The sequence below is a fragment of the Pelophylax lessonae genome (genome assembly GCF_965119305.1).
Source record: "Pelophylax lessonae genome assembly, chromosome: 3".
In the NCBI taxonomy this organism is placed as follows: domain Eukaryota; kingdom Metazoa; phylum Chordata; class Amphibia; order Anura; family Ranidae; genus Pelophylax; species Pelophylax lessonae.
In genome coordinates, this window is record NC_138770.1 from 562,566,599 (window position 1) to 562,587,944 (window position 21,346).

The following is a 21,346-nucleotide window of genomic DNA, read 5'->3' on the forward strand; positions in this document are numbered from 1 at the left end:
GTCACAGAAGGGGGGGGCAGGTCACAGGTGGGGGGCAGTGTCACAGGTGGGAGGCAGTGGGATAGGTGGGAGGAAGAGTCATAGGTAGGGAGCAGCGTCACAAATGGGGGGCAGAGTGACAGGTGGGAGGCAGTGTCACAGGCGGGGGCAGAGGGACAGGTGTGAGGCAGCATCACAGATGGGGGGCAGCGGGACAAATGAGAGGTAGTTTCACAGATGGAGGGCAGAGGGACAGGTGGGAGGCAGTGTTGCAGGTGGAGGGCAGAGGGACAGGTGGGCGGCAGTGGGGTAGTGGGACAGGTGGAGGGCAGAGGGACAGGTTGGAGGCAGAGAGGCAGTGTCACAAACAGCACCAGCCCCTCAGCTCTCACCTGTCTAGCAGTGTCAGGAGGGGTAGATGAGCCTGTGTCCCATCTCCACCAGAATCTCCAGTGGCAGCTGCAAGAAAGAGCGGGGGGGGGGGGGGGTCCTCCGCCCTTCGCTTGCACCAACTGGCCTCACCCACCCCGCACAGCCCTATGCACACTGTGGTGCCTGACAGCGGGCCCCACGTGACCTGCACACACATGGGATCCGCCCACCTCTCCACCCTCCTCTGCATCCCGGTAGCCAGTCTGCTCTGACGGCAGCTGCCGCGTGTTAAAGATGGCTCAGGTTGTGACCCGTGGTCTGGGCCCCTTGGGATGCCCAGCCTCATACTTGTGTACTGGCTGTACCCCCCCTGATGGCGGCCCTGCATGCATTTGTTTATTTATTTATTTTTATATTTAAATTATTTGTTTAAAAACCTCCCAAAGTTTCAGTCTCCCATTGAAGTACAGTGAAGGTTTTCTTTTGAAACCACTGGTGTTGTGGGGGGGAGCGGGTAGCGGAAAAAGGTAAGTATTCACTCCTTTTTTTGCAAGTTCACTTGTTTGGTTGTTTTGGTTTCAACTGAAAAATTCTACATAACCAGAACAAAAAGTTTGATGCACACACCACAAATTTACTCACAGATGCAGAAAAAAAAGTGATAAGGTTTAAAGCGGATTCAAACCCAAAAGCAAAAATTTAATATATTGCAGCTACCCAGCCATTAGATGTGGTGGCTGCATTCGTTTTCTTTTTATAGGCTTGTTCCCTCTTTTTTCACCTGGTGATTTGGCCAGTAACACACCTCCTGTATTAGGGTGCCTCCACTCTGGATGAAGGAGAACAGGGGTACAGCAGCATTGTTAATCTGGGATAGGGCAGTTGGATGTAGTAGTAGATTTAGGTACACTAACAAACTGAAGCTGAACTCCAGGTAACACATTATAAGCAGTTAGAGCAACATTTTTTTTTTGGATAAAAGTTGTACATACATAAATAAAAGATGATCATTGAAAGCACCCGTCGGTAGTAAATGGTTTGTCTCAACCATGTAACTACTACATCTGAAGGACAGCTTGTTCTGTTGAAAAACAACAGACTTACCGACCAGATGAAATTAAAGGAACAAAAGCCCAAAAAAAAAGGAAATGAATGCGGGCATTACATCTAAGAATTAGAAATCTACAATATAATAATTATTTTCTTTCGGGTTTACCACTGCTTTAATTAAAATAAAAGCAGTACAGTACAGATGATAATTATTTTTTGAGTATAAACCAACAGGATTTCACTTTTCAATAGCTGTAATAAAGTAAAAATCTTGCCCACTTCTACTGCTTAGACAAAAGGTAAAAACTAAACTAAAAAAAACTTTCATATTATTTGTGAGCAGAAATTATAGATTAATCTCAGTTACCTCCCACCCAAGTCCTGCTACAAAATCTTCATACGCCTTGCTTCCTGTGCTGTTAGACAGTATGGAACACTTGTCTTCCTGCCCTTCAGCGATGTAAAACACAGCAATCTTGTGGGTTTCCCGACTGTGTAAAGAAAAAAGGTAATCTCATTTTAAGTGTTTAACATAAATATACTGTAAAATCAACTTTTAATGCCATATTACTTAAATGGGATCACAATAAAAACTCCAGATAACATTGAATGTAGCATGGTACAAACCTTCAGAACTAATAAGTAGAATGTGCGTAGCTTGTGGAAAATACTGACAGATGCCATAGACAGGTAAATACCAATTCTTTCAGAACTGCATATTATCAGTCAGAAATATAATACAAAAATATAAAAGATCTTCAGTACAAGCATTACATTTGGACCAGTACCTAGGACAGTCATTGGTTAAAGTAGACCTCCACTCAAAAAGTGAAGATTTGCTATCTTACAGGAAGACATCTAGAAATGGTAATTGTCCTAAGCAGAACCATGAAAAACCACCATAACAAATTGTTAGTGTATCTAAATCGGTCAGTTCACTAGGTGAAAACAGAGGGAATAAAAAAACAAAAAAAAAAACAAAAAAAAACTAATGCAGCTACCACATCTACTGATCGGCAAGCTGCAAAAATGGGATTTCTGACTTACTGTAAAATCTATTTCTCTGATGTTCATTGACGGACACATCTCCTGGTATCATAACCTCTGAGTTATTCTGGCTACACCCATGGGCAGTCCCCATGGGGTATACTCTCTCTCTCTGCTATAGCCACTCAGTTTTGTTACAAGCAGTGTCAGGAGAATAATAACTCCACAGAGCGGTGGGTGCTGTGTCCGTCAATGAACATCAGAGAAATGGATTTTACGGTAAGTCAAAAATCACATTATCTTTTTTGTTCCTTGATGGACACAGCTCCTGGTATTCATAACCATTGGGACATCCCAAAGCAGTGTTAACCACTTTACCACCGGAGGATTTTGCGGTCTTACGTCCAGGCCACTTTTCGTGATTTGGCACTGTGCGACTTTAACTGACAATTGCGCGGTCGTGCAATTTTTTCCCACAAACAGAGCTTTCTTTTGGTGGTATTTGATCACCTTTACGATTTTTACTTTTTGCGCTATAAACAAAAAAAGAGCGTAAATTTTGAAAAAATAACAATATTTTTCAATTTTTTTTATATGAAATCCCCCCCCCCCAAAAAAATTAAAAAATCGAAATGTTTTTAAATTTTTGGCCAATTTGTTTTCTGCTACCTATGTTTGGTAAAAAAAAAAATCACAATAAGCGTATTTTGATTGGTTTGCGCAAAAGTTATTGCGTTTACTAAGGGAAAGATTTTTGTCATTTTTGGTGTTTTTTTTTTTAAGGAGTAATGGCGGCGATCTGCGATTTTTTTTGCGGGACTGCGACATTGCGGTGGACAGATCGGACCCTTGAATGACATTTTTGACACTTTTGGGGGTACCAGTGACATTTCTACAGTAATCAGAGCTATAAATATGCACTGTTACTGTAAAAATGACACTGGCAGGGAAGGGGTTAATGTATGCCTGGTGCTTACTAACGTGTGTGGGGGGAGGTGACTGAGTGACCCAGGGACAGATCGCATGTTCAGCTATAACCCCAGCGAGCCTCCGGCGGCGCGCGAACGCTGCCCACAATGGAAGGAGTCCAGCGACGTAGGTCTACGTCGCTGGACAGAATCGAGCCACTTTGCCGCAGTACAGTCCCAGTGACTGGTCGGCAAGTGGTTAAACATGAGGGGTGGGAACAACCAAAAAAAAAAAATTCCCAAAGCTAGCTAAACATTAGCCAACCAGGCAACAGGAGCTTAACCAAACAACTGGAGCCCACCTGAAAAAAACAATACACCCTCAAAGAGGATCAGGTCCTCTTAAACAGCAGCCTGAAAAACCTTGCAGCCAAAGGAAGCATTCACAGATGAAAACTCATCCACTTTTTTAAACTTTGTAAAATTGTGCACCGACGACCAGATGGCCACCTTGCAAACCTGCGTCACTGATGCCTGATGATGGAAGGCCCGGGAGGACACTAAGCGCCCTAGTAGAGTGCGCCTTAACAGGAAAAGGAGGAACCTGACCCCTGATGGAATAGGTCTGAACTACCGTCTGTCTGATCCATCTGGAAATGGTTGCAGAGGAAGCGGACAACCCTTTTCGAGGTCCATCCGTGAGCACAAATAGAGAGTCTGACTTTCTGAAAGACTCCGTAGCTGCCAGGTATACCCTAATTGCCCGGACCACATCCAAGGCATGCAAGGCAATTTCCTTCAGATGTTTGGGCCTGGAACACAGGGAAGACAACACAATGTCTGCATTCAAATAAAAATTAAAGACAACCTTTGGAAGGAAAGACGGACAGGGGCGAAGAACCACCTTATCCCTGTGAATCACCAGAAAGGGTGAACAACAGGATAATGCCGCCAGTTCCAACAGCTTGCGCGCAGAGGTGATAGAGTCCAGAGTCAGGCCCAGATTGTCCAGCTTTGTGAACTGAGCCAGAGCAGACTTCTGAAAATTCAGAATCCAGCCGAACTCCTGCAGAGTTCGTATTGTGATCTCCAGATTTTCCACCAGAGCAGAGGGAGACTCCGCTCGCAGAAGGAAATCATCTAAGTAGCCCAGTACCATGATCCCCCGTTGGCATAGCAAAGCTAGCACTGGGGCTAACACTTTTGTGAAGACTTGTGAAGCAGAGGCGAGACCAAAGGGTAACGCCACAAACTGATAATGCTCCTCTCCCACAGCGAAAGGGAGAAAATGCTGGTGACTGGCACAAATTGTAATGTGAAGGTAGGCATCCTTGATATCGATACAGATGCCACCACCATTCGAATGGATTCCATTCTGAACTTCTGTACCCGCACAAAGCAGTTAAGCGCCTTGAGGTGCAGGATTGGATGCACTTTGCCTTTTTTCCTGGGAACTGCGAACAGGTTTGAGTAAAAACCCTGAAAACATTCAGAAGTCAGAACCAGGACAATCATCCCTTGAAGGAACGGGTCTTGTACCACCCAAAACAGGCCCTGTAAGCAGTCTGGGGACAGGCGCAAGATGGAAGGAAGAAACCTTGCCGGGGGACAACAGCAAAACTCGATCTTGTAGCCAGACCGAAATACTTTGTGGACCCACTTGTCTTGAACCAGGGAAGTCCACAGGTCCGGAAACCAGCAAAGACGTACCCCCATTTATTCTGAAGGAGCCTTATCCACAGGTCTGGAGAAGCCCGATCTTGGCCTACCAGACCAGGCTCGTTTGGATCCTCCTTCTCATGGGCTGGGAAGGAAGTCCCACGTGTACGACGTGGTTCCTTGCCCTTAGTAGCCTGCGGAAGAAAAGTACTCCTCCTACCTGTGAGATCTTTAATGAGGTCATCTAGGGTAGCTCCAAACAGGCGATCTCCTTAGAAAGGAAGATCAGTCAAGGACTTTTTTGGAGTCTGCAGACCAGCATTTGAGCCAAAAGACACGCCAAAGGGCCACTGCCAAAACAGAGAGGCGAGCAATCAGGCAAGCCGCATCCAAAGAGGCATCACAGATAAACTGCAGCCCCTGGACCAGCTGGTCCGCCAGCTAAGCAAAGGCTGGGGGGGGGGGGGGGGAGTTGTTTCCCCTCCAGGTCACACCGTAAGTGCTTAGCACACTCAGTCAGAGTTTGTAACACTGGGGCAATGGTGAATACCGGCCTCATTGGCGAACCTGCCCGAGTGTACATATTGCGGACCACAGCCTCCGCCTTCTGGTCAGCCGGATCCTAAAGTCCGGGGACTCTTCAACCGGAATCATGGTTGCCTTGTTCTATCTGGAAACCAAAGGGTCCACCACCGGTGGCATAGTCCACTTCTTAAGAAGGGACTCCTTTATAGGGGTAACACCTGGTAAAGCGTTTAGAAAACCCATGGGCACGCTTTGGTCGTCCCCACTCTTTTGCGACAAATCTGTCAAAATAGGCAGGAAAAGGCAGGAATAGGCAGGAAAAACCTTTGCTGCTCTGGAAGGTTTGTGAGTGCCAAAGGGTACCTGTGCCTCTGTTGCCGCTTCAGCTGCGTCCTCCATCTTTAGGGTCTCACGCACAGATACAATCAGTGCATCCACCAGTGCTTTTTCGTGGGCGGTTGCAGATGTGGAGGAATCATCCTCACTATCAGAGGATTCCGGGTGCGTGGTTGCAGACCCAGCAGCGCAGCCGAATCAGATTCAGCATCTGATGAGACAGATGAGGCGGGGGAGCTTTGTTGAAAACCACCTCCATTTGGGACACAAGCGACTCCAGAACTGCCATCAGTGCATGGATGGATGGTTGGGACCCGGAGGGCCCCGCAGCCTCAGAGAGGGGATCAGGTGGGAAAATGTGCTCCCGGGTCCCCACAAAAGGTGTAAAACAATGATAAGGGACAACCACCTACCACGCAGGCAGCACCACCTGGTCGCCAGGCACCAAGCAATCCTCAGCAGAGAGGGACCCCACCACCCGCGGAAACAAGTGCCTGCAGCCACTAGGATAATGCACTACATATGCGTTGATCAGGAAGTAAAACCATCCAGGAGTCAGCACCAGGAGATGAGGAGGGGCTCCCACCACTGAAATGGCCACGCACAGGGGCTCCACTGTCATGGCCGCTACTATTTTTAATGGCAACAGGAACATCCAGGAACAGTGGCCAGACCACCCAAAAAGACCCAACATACGTGGAGGGGGGGGGGGCAGTTGAGGGACTCGGCAAGGGGGGATGCCTGCGGGAAGGAGGGGAACCTGGGGATTGGACTGTACCAAGGAGGGGACCACGTCCACCCAAAAACCCCTCTGCCACATCTGTCCGTGATCATCTGGCGCACATCATCTGCCACATCAGTCCGTGATCATCTGGCGCACATCATCTGCCACATCAGTCCGTGATCATTTGGCGCATCTGTCCGTGATCATCTGGCGCATGTGTCTGTGATCATCTGCCACATCTGTCCTTGATTATCTGCCACATCTGTCCGTGATCATCTGGCACATATCATCTGCCAGTGATCATCTGGTGCATCTGTCCGTGATAATCTGCCACATCTGTCCGTGATCATCTGGCACACATCATCTGCCACATCTGGCAGTGATCATCTGGTGCATCTGTCCATGGTAATCTGCCACATTTCAATGGTCAACATCTGTCACAGGGCCTTCATAAATGTGATCGGTACTCAGGAAATGAAATGTGTAATTTACGCTCCTAGAACGCCTAAAGGTGCTACTTGGATGTTGGGCCTCTGTATGTGGCCAGGCTGTGGAAAAGTCTCACACATTGCCACACTCCAGAGGAGTAGCAGAATGTATTTGAATGTACATGCTATGTGTTAGAAATATCTTATAAATTGACAACTTAAAGAGGTTGTAAACCAAATTTTTTTTTTTCAACCTGAAAGAGAAACACATAATGATCTAGTATGCATCACACTTACCTTAGAACGAGCCCCCGCCGTGCCGCCCGTTTACCTCTATGACGGGCGACATGTTCAGTCGCCCGTCTTCTGGGATCGCAGCATCCGGCCATCTGATTGGCCGGAGCCGCGGTGACGTTACGCGCGCGGGAGCCGACGGTCACGGCACGGGGCTCTGAAGGAACGGCACCAGCCGTTCCTTCAGAGCGCATGCGCCAGTGATGTCACTGGCTGCATGTAAGGTAAATATCTCCTAAACGGTACATGTTTAGGAGATATTTACAGTACCTATAGGTACAGTGGGTACGGAAAGTATTCAGACCCCCTTAAATTTTTCACTCTTTTTTGTTATATTGCAACCATTTGCTAAAATCATTTAAGTTCATTCTTCTTCCTCATGAATGTACACATAGCACCCCATACTGACAGAAAAACACAGAATTGTTGACATTGTTGCAGATTTATTAAAAAAGAAAAACTGAAATATCACATGGTCCTAAGTATTCAGACCCTTTGCTCAGTATTTAGTAGAAGCCCCCTTTTGATCTAATACAGCCAGGAGTCTTTTTGGGAAAGATGCAACAAGTCTTTCACACCTGGATTTGGGGATCCTCTGCCATTCCTCCTTGCAGATCCTCTCCAGTTCTGTCAGGTTGGATGGTAAACGTTGGTGGACAGCCATTTTTAGGTCTCTCCAGAGATGCTCAATTGGGTTTAAGTCAGGGCTCTGGCTGGGCCATTCAAGAACAGTCACGGAGTTGTTGTGAAGCCACTCCTTCGTTATTTTAGCTGTGTGCTTAGGGTCATTGTCTTGTTGGAAGGTAAACCTTCGGCCCAGTCTGAGGTCCAGAGCACTCTGGAGAAGGTTTTTGTCCAGGATATCCCTGTACTTGGCCGCATTCATCTTTCCCTCGATTGCAACCAGTCGTCCTGTCCCTGCAGCGGAAAAACACCCCCACAGAATGATGCTGCCACCACCATGCTTCACTGTTGGGACTGTATTGGACAGGTGATGAGCAGTGCCTGGTTTTCTCCACACATACCGCTTAGAATTAAGGCCAAAAAGTTCTATTTTGGTCTCATCAGACCAGAGAATCTTATTTCTCACCATCTTGGAGTCCTTCAGGTTTTTTTTTAGCAAACTCCATGCGGGCTTTCATGTGTCTTACACTGAGGAGAGGCTTCCGTCGGGCCACTCTGCCATAAAGCCCCGACTGGTGGAGGGCTGCAGTGATGGTTGACTTTCTACAACTTTCTCCCATCTCCTGACTGCATCTCTGGAGCTCAGCCACAGGGATCTTTGGGTTCTTCTTTACCTCTCTCACCAAGGCTCTTCTCCCCCGATAGCTCAGTTTGGCCGGACGGCCAGCTCTAGGAAGGGTTCTGGTCGTCCCAAACGTCTTCCATTTGAGGATTATGGAGGCCACTGTGCTCTTAGGAACCTTAAGTGCAGCAGAAATCTTTTTGTAACCTTGGCCAGATCTGTGCCTTGCCACAATTCTGTCTCTGAGCTCTTCAGGCAGTTCCTTTGACCTCATGATTCTCATTTGCTCTGACATGCATTGTGATCTGGAAGGTCTTATATAGACAGGTGTGTGGCTTTCCTAATCAAGTCCAATCAGTATAATCAAACACAGCTGGACTCAAATGAAGGTGTAGAACCATCTCAAGGATGATCAGAAGAAACGGAAAGCACCTGAGTTAAATATATGAGTGTCACAGCAAAGGGTCTGAATACTTAGGACTATGTGATATTTCAGTTTTTCTTTTTTAATAAATCTGCAACAATGTCAACAATTCTGTGTTTTTCTGTCAGTATGGGGTGCTATGTGTACATTCATGAGGAAGAAGAATGAACTTAAATGATTTTAGCAAATGGCTGCAATATAACAAAGAGTGAAAAATTTAAGGGGGTCTGAATACTTTCCGTACCCACTGTAAGTCTTATCATAGGCTTACCTATACGTACAACTTGCAGAGGAGGGTTTACTTCCTCTTTAAACAAAAACTAGCCAAAAAAAAAAAAATATACACGTTTTCATTTTTTCCCACATTTTCCAAAAACTTGTGGAAAAAAATTACATGTTCAAAAGACTCATTATGCCTTGTAGAATATACATTGGGGTGTTAGCTTTCCAAAATTGGGTCATTTTGTGGGTAATTCCACTGTCCTGGTGCTTCAGGGCCTTCAAAAATGTGATAGGTACTCAGGAAATGAAATGTGTAATTTATGGCATATTATATGCCTTTAGAATGCCTGACAGTGCTACTTGGATGTTGGGCCTCTGTATGTGGCCAGGCTGTGGAAAAGTATCACACGTGGTATCACCATACTCAGGAGGAGAAGAAGAATATATTTTGGGGTATAATTGTATGTTTATCTTAGCCATATGTAAGAAATAACTTGCTAATATGACAATTTTGTGAAAAAAAAAAAAAGTCTTCATTACCCAAACTGTTGTGGGCAAAAAATTGCAACTTAACCACTTAAGGACCGGGCCTATTTCTGACACTTGTTGTTTACAAGTTAAAATAATTTTTTTTTGTTTTCTAGAAAACTACTTAAAACCCCGAAACATTATATTTTTCTTTTAGGAGAGACCCTAGAGAATAAAATGGAGATCGTTGCAATATTTTTTATCACACCGTATTTGCGCAGCGGTCTTCCAAACGCAATTTTCTTGGAAAAAAATCACTTTTTTTTTTTTTTTTTTAATTAAAAACGAAAACAGTAAACTTAGCCCAATTTTTTTTCTATAATGGGAAAGATAATGTTACACCAAGTAAATAGATGCCCAACATGTCCTGCTTCAAAATTGCGCACGCTCGTAGAATAGCGACAAACATTGGTACTTAAAAATCCCCATAGGCGACATTTTGAAAATTTTCTACAGGTTACCAGCTAAGAGTTACAGAGCAGGTCTAGGGCTCAAATTATTGCTTTCACTCGAATGATCGCGGTGATACCTCACATGTGTGGTTTGAACACTGTTTACATATGTGGCCGGGACTTGTGTATGCATTCGCTTCTGCCTGCGAGCTAACGGGGACAGGGCGCTTTAATTTTTTTTTTCCTATTTATTTTATCTATTATTTTTTATTTTTACACAGTTTTTTTTTTTTTTAATGTTTTGATCATTTTTATTCCTATTACAAGGAATGTAAACATCCCTTGTAATAGAAATAAGCATGACAGGACCTCTTTATTGTGAGATCTGGGGTCAAAAAGACCACACCTCACAACTACACTAAAAAAGAAAAAAAAAGAGCCATTTTTTTTTCATGCTGAAAAAAAAAATAGGCTCTTTAAATTGGTTGCTAGGAGACGACGTTTGACGTCACTCCGGTCCTCCAAAGACCATAGAGTCCTGTCCGTGAGGAGCGCGGACCGGATCGTATTCCCCGCTGTCAGCGGGTTCGGTAAGCGGGGAAAACGACCGGGAAGCGGCGGGAGGGGGGACACCTCTTCCACCGCACCGCAAGGGTGATCCTGTGGCAAATCCGCTGCTGGGACCACCCTTAACTGAAAGAGGACCGCCCGTCGTTTCGAAAAATACCCGGGTTATGGCAGCTATCTGCTGCCATAACCCCAAGATTTAACGTCAAAATACAGACGCAAATCGACGGTGGGTGGTCGGTAAGTGGTTAAAAAAACTCACTATGCTTCAAACTAAATACCTTAGACTATCCTCTTTACAAAAAGGGGTCATTTGAGGGGTATTTGTACTGTCCTGACATTTTAGGGCCTCAAGAATTGAGATAGGTAGTCAGTACATCAGGATTGATCAATTTTCAATGATACGTAGCCTAGCTTGTAGGCTCTATAACTCTCACACAAACCTATTATCATACACTGATCAGGATTTTTTTTTTACCAAAGACGTAGCAGAATACAATCTGGCCTATATTTATGATGAAATTTGATTTTATTGGATTTCTTTTGAAACAGAAAGTAGAAAATATTTTTTTTTTTCATTTTCGCTTATATCGCAAAAATAAAATAAAAAAACCCAGTACTGAATAAATGCCACCAAAAGAAAGCTCTATTTGTGTGAACAAAATAATAACAATTTAATTTGGGTACAGTGTAGTATGACTGAGTAATTGTCATTCAAAGTGCGAGAGCACTGAAAGCTGAAAATTGGTCTGGGAAGGAAGGGGGTGAAAAGTGCCCTGTATTGGTGGTTAAACATTATTTTTCAGATTGTGGTGTTCAGATACTGTTAAAGCGGTATTAAACCCAAAAGCAAACATTTATTATATTGCAGCTTACCAATTCCTTTTTTCACCTGATGATCTGGCCAGTAAGTCTGTTGTTTTTCAACAGAACAAGCAGCCCTGCAGATGTAGATGTTAGACGGTTTAGGACAAACTATCACTGACAGGGGTGCCTAAAATGGTCAGTTTATTCATTTGTGTAAAACCTTTATCCCAAAAGGAAAACATTGTTTCTGTAACTGTTTAAAAGGTTTTAGCTGGAGTTTGAGTTCAGCTTCAATTTGTTAGTGCATCTAAATCTGCTAGTTCATCTAACACTTCCCTCCCCCAGATTGACAATGCTGTTGTCCAAAGGTGTTCCTGTTGCTCCTTCACCCAGAGTGTAGCCTTCTTAGTACAAGTGGTGTGTTACTGGCCTCACCAGGTACAAAAAAATAAAAATAAAAAATGGAAAAGCATAAAAAAAGAAAACTTAGCCACCACATCTAATGATTTGTAAGCTGTAATATATTACATTTTTGGTTTTGGATTTAATAGAGTGGTTCCCAGGTTTAGAGCAGGACCAATATACTTATATGTACATAACTTTACTTGCTTTTTAGCGCTGAATTAATCAACAGTTTTTACATTTTCAGTTCTCATTCAAAGTAATCGCTGCTTATTCATTTTTTACATACAGTATTCGGTTGAATTGGTCAGATTTTCTTTGAAAACCCCCTATAATTAGAACAAGGTTACTTGAAAGCTGGTATAAGCGAAGGTTGTTTCTATATCTAGTCAATGTACTATTTTAAGTCTGTCTGGTCGACTTTAAAGGCACTTCCAAGCCAAAGATGTGCCACATATAAAACTTGCATCTTTATAAAGAGACTGATAGTTATAGCAAGCACAGCAGGAGACTCATTCAATAATTGCTCCATGGGCTTATTTCTTCATCTAGCCAATGTAAATCTATAAATTCCTGACATTAGCCTACCTCAATAGTCCTCCAATTAAATTATCACAGGGATTCTCTTTACCTAATTCAATTTCTCCCTTGCAGTATTAATCAACATCTCTACTTAACAACAGCGTGCTTTGGGTCTCTTGAGACCTTAACATCTCCACAGAACATGTGTCTGAGAAATAATGTGTTGTGCAAGACGATCATAGATTAACCAATGACATTTGATCTGTGCTATCGCTGCATTTTGGTTGTAAATGTGCAGCAGGCTGAGCAGTAACATTTTTAGCAGAAGTAAAATGGAAATTACACATCTCTGACATAGTACATTGAGAAATACACTTCAGGTGATGTCAAGCTGGCCGGTAATCTACTAAATTCTCTGAAAGACCCTCATCATTACTGTGCCCCTATAACATGTTGAGGTCTGGTTCACACCTCTTGGCTGCTTCTCTGATTAATACTCTCCTTGCCTGGCCTGTCAGTTTAGGTGGACGGACATGTCTTGGTAGGTTTGCAGTTGTGCCATACTCTTTCTATTTTCGGATGATGGATTGAACAGTGCTCCGTGAGATGTTCAAAGCTAGGGATATTTTTCTATAACCTAACCCTGCTTTAAAACTTCTCTATTACTTTATCCCTGACCTGTCTGGTGTGTTCTGTAGCATTTATGATGCTGTTTGTTCACTAAGGTTCTCTAACAAACCTCTGAGGGCTTCATAGAACAGCTGCATTTATACTGAGATTAAATTACACACAGGTGGACTATTTACTAATTGGGGATCTTCTGAAGGCAATTGGTTCCACTAGATTTTAGTTAGGAGTATCAGAAGAAAGAAGGCTGAATACAAATGCACGCCACACTTTTCAGATATTTATTTGTAAAAAAAAAAAAGAAAGAATTGAAAACCATTTATCATTTTCCTTCCACTTTGTGTAGGACTATCACATAAAATCCCCAAAAAATAAATTTACGTTTTTGGTTGTAACATGATAAAATGTGGAAAATTTCAAAGGATATGAATACTTTTTCAAGGCATTGTATGCATGTTGCATTTGATGCATATTCCAGGTGCATTTTTCAATACACGTTTTTCATCCATTGAAATCTGTGGAACCAAAAACACAACCTGCTGGTCCTTGGCCCTTCCCAAAAAAAAGAGATGTGAATGTGACTCATGGGAAACCATAATAAATGGACTGTAGTGTGTTTTTGCAAAACTGAAACCGCACTAAAAAATGCATAGGTGTGAACCAGGCCTAAGTTCCAGGAAAAAAAAGGAGAACCAACTAAACTGCATTTTTCAAAACTCCCAATAATGCCATATATACTCTGCTTTCTAAAAGTGGTTCTAAAACTTAAAATTTTTCAATGTAATGCGCGTTCATTGCATTAAGGTAAAAAATGTTTAGGCATCAGCATCCCCCCTCAACCCCCCTTTTTACTTACCGGAGCCTTTCATTTGATCCAGCGCTGTGCCCGTCTGCAGCTCTTCTCTCCCATCACTTCCAGGTCTCGCTGGGGTACTGGAAGCCAGTGCTGTTAATCAAAGCCAGTGATGAGGGAGCGGAGGGAAGGAGTGAGCACGAATGTCAATGGACGCAGCAGTCGGGCTCCAGATCGAGCACGCATTGAAAGAGAGGAGGGGCCAGAAGTACCGGCGGGGGACCCGAGAAGATGAGGTTTGTGGCCGCTCTGTGCAATTCCAGAGCAGCTAAGCATAAACATGTTGGTTTTTTATTTTTTTAACATTTACAAATCGCTTTAGAGCCGGTTCACACTGGGGTGACTTGTCAGGCGACTTGGTCGCCTGACAAGTCGCCGTGGGTCGCCTGCCATAGATTAGCACAGGACCTGTTCTAATAGGAGCGACACAAGTCGCTCCGACTTAGAAAAAGGGTCCTGTACTACTTTGGGGCGACCTGCATTGACTTCAAGTCAGCAAGTCGGGTCGTCTGTATGTGAACCGGCTCTAAATGTTGATCGCCAAATATACAAGAAAAATCAGGAGATAAAACCTACCTGGCTTTCATTTGAATTGTGACACTCTGTACGCCATTCTGAAGCTGAGCCTGTGAGGATGGAAGAACCTATCTGTGTATTTAATAACATGGCACTTCTACTAGCTAGAGAAGATACTCACAGTTAAACACACAGATTTGATAACTATCTTTACTAAGGAAGAAAATGTTTAAAGCAGATCTTCACCCTCCAATACACGATCCCTCCTCTCCACCCCTCTGCACGATAAGAGATGTTTTTTTTTTTTCCTTTATTCACTTTTTTTTTTTTTTTTACTAAGTCCCTTCGCATGTCATTCGCCTAGGTGAATGACATGCGCTGTTCTCCCTTTGCCTCCTGGGATATGCCAATCATGGGTCTAGCAGCATGTCGGCTAAATTTGGAACAGACGGCACACTATTGATGATGTCACGGGAAAACATGGTAGCGTGGGACTAAGCGCTGCCAAAAGATAAGAGGATCTCAGCTGGACAGCGCTGGGTGGGTGAGTATCTGGAATGTGAAGAACTCACTAGCGGGTAAGTAGGGGGTTTAAAAAAAAATAGAGGGGGGTGAAAATCCTTTTTAACAGAAGGGCTGGCCATGCAAATTTTGAATAATGTGAACTATGATGAAGAGAGCAATAGTCACACTAAGGCTGACTACGACAGAGATCACATGACCAGCACTGGAAGTGGCCTGTAGCAGCATTTTCTCCAAAATGAAAAGTGTTTTATTAGCCTTCCAAAGGCTTTTCCTTTTCTCCAAAAGAAAAGTGTTTTAGCCTTTTGTTCTCTAATCCCTTCAGCAAAACTGTTGACACATTTTAGGTTTATATTTCATAGGTCTACTTTTAGCACAATTGCAATGTTTCTTGAAAAGCATTAACAATTTACTAATTCGTTTCCTGAAGTTACTGCTCTGTGAAGTAGGTTATTGTTGTTCTATTGCATACAGCCTTGTGCTTCTAAGGCTATAAAACAAGATCTTTATCTTAAAGTGAACCAGTGCTTTGCCTGTTCAGATTCATTTTACACAAACTTACACATTTTCTCCTGTTGCTCTGTTTGGCTGCCAGGCAAAACGTTTTTTTTTCCCAGTTCTGGGTAAAGAATAAAGGGGTTAGAACCTCTGTCAGGTTTTATTGCGGTCTGTGCCCCATGGTGATCCTGTTTATCGTCACCAATTAAAGTAAAACAAAATCCAAAATTTTGGGTTGTCCCCAGAAAAGTAATAGAAGGGAAATCTTCAAATAGGGACAGTTCTGGTGTCCTGGGGGTCTTTTAATTTGCAGGGGTTTCCTCCCACTTCCTGTTTGGCTATGGGACAGAAAGTATAGGGAAATGGGTTACAGAAGGCGAAAAAAATCTAAACCTCCCTTGCTCTATCCAAAAAAAAAAAAAAAAGTTTTGCCTAGAGGTTTACTCTAAAGTGTATTTAAATTTAAACATCCAGCTGTTCATTTTTTTAGGCTGTGTATTTTAATTAATCGCACCATTCGTTCTTTCTAAACTATTATTGCTATAGGATTTGCCTGTCATTTTAAAATATTATGCTGCTTCAAAGCTATGACTGGGTAAATAAAGTTATACCCAAGAGGAACCTGATGAGATGAGACTCCAGATTGATTTGGAAATAATTCAATCAGTTTTATGGAAATCATTATCTTTAAACAAGTTACAAGAACAGCATTAATCCTTGTTATTTTTGCTGTAATAATGTTCCCACCAGTGCACAGAATGCTGCATCAATATTTGGTAAAATGAGGCCACAGACAGTAAAGACAGCATACCTTAACAAGATGCTCTAACTCCAAGCTGGGCAGGGAAATTTAATTTCTGAATTGCTCTACATTACTCAACTCTGTAACAGAGTTTCAGTGCCAGCGATTAGATGCCACTGCATTTGGTGCAGGATTTGGCACCCAAGGTATAAGGTTAGTCCAATATGTAAAGGGGTAACAAAAAGTTGAGATTAAAATTAGGATTAACATTACATTTTGTCAAGATTTCCCTGCATTTGTTAGATGCTAAAAAGAATTAGAAATTTTGAAATGAATGAGGAATAATAAGCTTCACCCTTTCTACATCATCCTTGGTCTGCCCTCTAAATCCCAGAAGAGAACACTAGCACTTGCTTACACAAACTGCCAGAAGTACCCGCCAGCAGTAACCGCACCAGCAGTACCCGCTAGCAGTCTGCAAAATAAGTAGAAAAGGTATGTGCATTAGCGTGTGTAGATTGTTGCAATATGTTTTTTAATGACTAGTTGTGTTTTGTCATAATATGTCATGTCCTTGTTCATACATGTATGAATAAGGACATGACATTTTCTGGCTGACCAAGTCATATGTGCTAGTAGTGCAACTAGCCCCCAGCACATAACTGTAACTATCCCATCATGTGCAGTGTTTCTGACTCCTTCCACCATCACCACTTCCAATTACTGAAGTGGTCATGGTGGTTAGAGTGTTCCTTTATATCTCTCAGGAGAAGTAAACCTCTGTATACTGATTCCATTTCATTTGATCATCCTTTAGTTGTGTAAAATTAGTGCGGGGGGGGGGCGACGCGGGAAGGGCACGGTGGGGTTTTATTACTAATATACCTTAACAATAGTATATATTTCATATGTGGCCCGACAACATTTCTTTACACTCAATGAAGCTAAAAGGTTGGACACCCATGCAACGATTAACTAACTAACCTAATGTTAGTATATTTGTAACAATTCTAATCATTTTTAACTTCTTTTCTTTCCTTTAAAGAAGACTTCCACCCAAAAATGGAACTTCCGCTTTAGGTATTCTAACCCCCTGACATGCCACATTTGGCATGTCATTTTTTTTGGAGGGGAGCGGGTACCTAGTTTTGACAGGTACCCGCTCCCACTTCCGCTCGGAGCGCCGCGGCGCCCTGAACGGAAGTTCTCCTCTCCCCCTCCCTCCCTGCAATCTTCTGGGACATGTCAGAGGTCCCAGAAGATTGCCGGCCAATCAAGACACGCAGCGCGACTCGCACATGCGCAGTGGGTACCCGGCTGTGAAGCCGCAAACTGTCAGGGAGAGGATCGAGGCTTCGGGCGGCCGCATCGCTGGACCATTGGACCAGGTGAGTGAAATGGCTGGAACTTCGCTTTAAGTTCCTCAAATGCTAAAGCAATCCGGGACGTATTTTATGTTGGTGCACAGTTACTTTTGAATAGTAGTGACTAGGGAGGTGAACCTAAAGAGACACTGTCACCTTTTCCATTTTCTATTTTGGCCTACCTGAGTCTGTGTAAAGCCCACGTTAAGCCCTTTATGCTCAGCACTGTGGCACAACCCAAATCTCCTTCCTCCATCACAGCTGCCATCAAAATACCAGGTGTTGGCTAGTGTCAGAGCTCAGAGAGAGCAGTGACATCACCTCCTCTATCATGTGACAGCACTGAGGCCTTGCTGCTAGGCTGCAGATTTAAAGTAAATATATGTTACGTAAACTTTCACACTGATCCTTTTCTTCATTGGTCTGCTGTGTCGCAAGTTGTTACGGTACCCCATGTTGAACAGATTGTTTCCTTTCTAAAACAGCTACAAAATAAAAACCCACATTTTTATTGTTAGTATATGCAACCATGTCAGCAGTCCATTAAAATGAACCCAATCATTGTTCCATCTTGTAAAGCAAGCTTTCTCTAACATTGATGCAACAGAATCCATAAATCATGTGAAACCCTGACAATAAGTGTTTAGCACCAGGCTTTCCATGAATCAAAGGACCAAATCAAACACTACTGCTTGGTTATTCATTGAAATGATTAATTTTTAACACAGATTTGAAGATAAAACTGTGATTTATGACTAATGCATGATTCTCATAGTAGGGAGCATGCAGCAATAGTTGAAATAATGCCAAGCCATTAAAAATCTAAGAGGACCAATTAACTGTGCATGAAAAAAGTTTGCTTAACTGCATCCTAATGTGGGCAGCATGCCATCAGCTGTGAAAACGAAATAAAGTCTAGATATGGGGGGGGGGGGGGGGGGGGGAAAGTTCCCTACCCTGGCAAAGTCCTTGTGGAAGCTCCTGTTTTTCAGCTGGTGTATACAAAAGGAAATCTATCTCCCTTGGCACACAGGCATCATGAATAGTGCATGATGATCCTGGCATGGGCTAGGAATAATCAAAAAATCCTTTGAGGAACAGCTGAAAATGGAGATTGTGTGGCCAATCGCTTGTTGGAAAAAGCCATGCGAGTAGAACTCATTCACACTTCCTAATGTCCATTTTAATAAGCAACAAAAACATTTAGCAAATTGCATGCATGTAAAATGCATGAGAGTGGAGGGGGTTAACGCATACCTATGTACAAAGTTGTATGATACAATACAGATTTCATTTTTAAAGAAAGACAAACACTATTGGGTTTTTCCAACAATCTGAAGAAGCAGAACTTCACTCAAAAGGGAATCTCTGCTTGTTTGCACCCAACTGCTACATTTGGCACTTTTTGGGGGGAGCGGGTACATGGTTTTGACAGGTACTCGCTCCCACTTCCGGTCAGATGCACCATGCAGATCTGAGTCAGAAGCTCAGCCCTCCCTCCTTCACCCGCAGTCATCTGGAACACATCACAGGTCCCAGAAGACTACAGGACCATTCACAAGGTGCAGCGCGGCTTGCGCTTGCACAGTAGGAGACCAGCTGTGAAGCCACAAGGCTTCACTTCCTGTTTCCCTTGCCTGGGATACCAACATCTGAACCCAAAGTTTGAGGCGATCGCTGGACAAAAAAGTGTCCTTATATTAGGTAACCATCCTCAGGTAAGGACATGGCTGGATCCCTGGACAGGTAGGTGCCCATATATTAAGTAACTGTCCACAGATAAGGATATCGCTGGATCCCTAGACAGGCAAGTGTCCTTGTATTAAAAATCAGCAACTACAGTATTTGTAGGGGGGAGGCTGAAGCGCCTCTTTATAGTGTATTCCCACTTTTGCAGCCATATTGGGATAACACAATTCATATGTGGTACATGTCTCCATTTGCATAGAATAACTTTAAAAAAATGTAAATGCAGCCAGTGTAAGTACCTGAATGTGACTTGGTATCAGCCTCTTTTTATACTCTGCACAGCAGTCCTCAGATTTCAAGAAGGGGCGGCACAATGAGCCAATTAAGTGGGCCACAAGCAAATATGCTGAAAAGAACAAGCTAACGGGGGAGAGCAGAAGGATGACCTCATCAGTTTGCTGTTTCTTCACAGCCCAATCACTATTGACACCACTTTACTCCATATAACAAAATAAGAGGTGCTATCCTCCTAGTTGTGCAGTGTGATGAGGCTTTTAAATCTCAGAACTGAATAGACAGAGATGCAAAACTTTTGACAGGCAAAACAGCTCCCATGTTTTTGTATCATGTGTATTTAGAGGTTAAAGGATAAGTTAACATTTGGGAACATGTTCCTCATCCTGTGACAGCAGGCTGGGGATCTTCTCCCCATACCTGCTGTCACTATTTGAGAAGAGTACAGCCATGCAGGGCTACCCCCACACAGCTGCGTCATTAATTCACAGATCCCTATGAATCAATAAACTAAAAATTACGACAGCCTTTGCCGCGGTCGGCTTGTAGTTCTCCAGGAACTACTAGGGTGCTATTGAGAACTCGAGTAGTTCATTGAGTCTTCCTGACAGTGGAAAACTATGATTTATGGGCAGACAGCTTACACCGACAGTCTGTAGGAGTCCTGCATGTCACCCGCTATCTACTGATTGCGGGTGCAATGCTTTCCAGGCTCCTACAAAAAATAATAGTATATATCGGCAAAAAAATATGCATTATTTATTTATTTTAAAAAGTGAAATCCTTTAAATTCTTAATGGCACCCCAAACATGGCTAGCAGATATGTGTCTTGTAGCGTGAAAATGCCCCAAAACCAACATTTAAAAACGTTCTAAGTTCTGCACCCGAAAAAGGTGCAGGAGCTTTGTTGGCAACAAGCATGTAGGGCAGCCCATTCAAGTCAAGCGCTATGCTGTCATACAAAAAAAAAAAAAAAAAAAAGCGCAATTTTAACAATTATTTGAAATATTGGCTAGTTAGCTGGTGTTTGCCTAATTAATTTGTGTCATTACCTAACAATTTTATGTGAAGCTTCCATGAAACAAAACTAAGACTAAAATTGTATCTATTTAATTATAGCATAAAACACTAAGATTACAAAAAATCCTATTTTGCATATTTAAGTAGCATTATAGGCAAAAGTTTATTTATTTATTTTTCTTCATCTTGGATTGAGTAAGGGAGGGCTATAACCCCAGCCATAATTTTTAAAGGCCATCTGTGTCTCATTATGGAATATTCTCCACTTCCTGTCCCAGAGCCAGACAGGAAGAGAGAGGAAATCCCTGTAAATTAAAGAATTCCTTGAGGACCCATCCCTGTAAATTAAAGAATTCCTTGGGGACCCCTCAGGTCCCCAGAACTGGTGTTCTATTACTTTTCTAGGGACAACCCAAAATTTGGGATTTTCTTTTACTTTCACTCTTAATGATAATGGTAAGGCTACGTTCACATGTGGGCGCAGCGGATCACGGGCAGAATCACTGCGATTCTGCCCGCGATCCGGAATCATTGCAAATCACGGGACCCCTGTGCGATGCCCGTGATTTGCAATGGTATCCAAACGCTGTGCGATGTTGCCGCGATACCGAATTGCGGTAAAATCGCACAAACAGAATCGCGGGACGCATGACGCCCAAAAAGTTACAGGCGCTTCTTTTGTGCGTAATGCGCTCCGCAATTCTGTTTGCGCGATATTACCGCGATTCGGCAGGCGGACATCATGGCAACATTGCACAGCGCTTGGGGTGCCATTGCAAATTATGGGCATCGCACAGGCGTCCCGCGATTTACAATGATTCCGGTTTGCGGGCAGAATGTGAACGTAG

The 21,346-nt window shown here is 43.2% G+C and overlaps 1 protein-coding gene across 2 annotated transcripts in view; it reads right to left on the minus strand.

Moving 5' to 3' along the window:
- The window catches only part of RALGAPA2 (Ral GTPase activating protein catalytic subunit alpha 2), a 685,399-nt gene that overhangs the window by 225,101 nt on the left and 438,952 nt on the right, over nt 1-21,346 (minus strand). For both annotated transcript variants that reach the window (XM_082251348.1, XM_082251349.1), the window contains one exon: nt 1,769-1,892. In XM_082251348.1, the coding sequence (XP_082107474.1) occupies nt 1,769-1,892 (124 nt within the window). The remainder of the gene's footprint in view (nt 1-1,768; nt 1,893-21,346) is intronic.